The following is a 1,723-nucleotide window of genomic DNA, read 5'->3' as shown; positions in this document are numbered from 1 at the left end:
CTAAGATATGAGGAGGTTGAAGAATATCTATAAATATAATGATGAGTGGTATTTTGGAGATAAGAAGAGAAATTGTGCGACTATTTATTTATTATTTCTGAGTGGCATATTACATTGATTGCCACTGGCACTGCCCAAAAGTTTTATTATTATTTTTGGTGCTGACCACGCTAGCTTTATTTATTTATATTCTCATTTTATTCGAATATGCAACCTAGGAAGCTTAGAGCAACTCCATTAATAATTAATTATATTAAATTATAATTAATATAAATAATTATGTTAAATCAATATCAAATATTATTTATATTGTTATATTAAATCATAATTAATTAAATTTATTTTACATAAAAAATAAATTTAATTTTTATATATTATAAAATAATTTTTAGTTGAATTATTTATTTTTATTTATAAAATTTAAAATACTAATCAAATTTAAGTTATTTATTTTAATATTTTATAATATTGAATTATTTTGAATTTATAAATTTAAATAATATTATTAAAAAATAATAATAATTATATTAATTTTAATTACTTAATTAATTAATTAGGTGGGATCACAATAGGGATTAAAAGTTAGTTCCTTCTAATGGAGAAGAGAGAGATTCATTGAGTTCCTATTTATTGGTTATGACGTAAAATCTGATGTGGAGTCACTTTTTATAATAAGTGGGCCATAAATAGGGACTGAGATGAGTTCCCTACTGGAGATGTTCTTAATGAAAATTTCTTTCATGGATATGACAAAACTCATATCCCGATATACATTTCTTTTTTGGAAAATTGGACAATGAAAATATTTTGTTTTTCTTCCATTAATATGCAATTTCGAAAAATTGAAAGTCAAGGGTTCCTGAGTTTGATTACAATTATCTCTAGTTGTAGATATAAATTTGTAGGATTAGAATACGAAACTTCAATCATCCATTTCTTCACAGTTCTATTTAAAATACCCATAACTCTTAAATCACTTTCAATTTTAAAATAAGTTACCAAAATCAATTTTAATTTCATTTCTAAATTTAAAAAATTCCGTCTTGTGAAATCAAAATTAAATATTTTAAATTTATTAAATATTTTTAAAATATATTCTTTTAATTAAAAATAATCTAATAAAAATTTATTTTATTTATCCAATTTTTCAAAACTAACTTTAGTTTCACTTAAAGTTCAAATTTTTTTTTCAAAAAATTTAAAATCATTCTTAGCTTTAAAATTTTTTTGGTAAGAGTCAAAGTCATACCCAATTAATAATCCTAATTGAAAATTCCAAAAATATTTATCCTTAAATTTATTACTTTAATTATTCTAAAGTCTTTAAAAATATTTCAGACATATCTCTTTTGATAAAATTAATCAAACCAAACTCATTTTTCTTTAATAAAAACTTCTAACCCATTTTCGAAACCATAATCAAAACTCTCAAAATTCTTTAAATTCTTACAAAAATAAACTAATTCTTATTATTAAATTTTATTTAAACACTTAAAAAATTTCAGCAGCATCTCCCCTAAAACTCGAACTTTACCCCCCTTTAAGGGTCTCATACAAACGTTATAAATTCAATTTTCAAAATAAAATCACTTTTCAGTATAAATAAACGAATTCACTTTTTAAATCAATTTTCATTAATAACCACATGCTAACTCTAAAAATCAATAATTTAGTCAGGTAGATAGTCATATACCTCCAAAACAAACCAGTTACACAATCACCA

The 1,723-nt window shown here is 21.8% G+C and overlaps 1 protein-coding gene across 1 annotated transcript in view; it reads right to left on the bottom strand.

The window, feature by feature from the left end:
• The window catches only part of LOC107478155 (uncharacterized), a 2,335-nt gene extending 930 nt beyond the window's left edge, over positions 1-1,405 (bottom strand). The window contains exon 1 of the mRNA XM_016098304.3: positions 1,402-1,405. Within this exon, the coding sequence (XP_015953790.1) occupies positions 1,402-1,405 (4 nt within the window). The remainder of the gene's footprint in view (positions 1-1,401) is intronic.
• Between the last annotated feature and the right edge of the window lie 318 nt (positions 1,406-1,723).

This window comes from Arachis duranensis, chromosome 3, assembly GCF_000817695.3.
Source record: "Arachis duranensis cultivar V14167 chromosome 3, aradu.V14167.gnm2.J7QH, whole genome shotgun sequence".
NCBI lineage: Eukaryota > Viridiplantae > Streptophyta > Magnoliopsida > Fabales > Fabaceae > Arachis > Arachis duranensis.
Note: the sequence above shows the minus strand (reverse complement) of the source record. Positions and strands in the feature narration are given on the sequence as shown.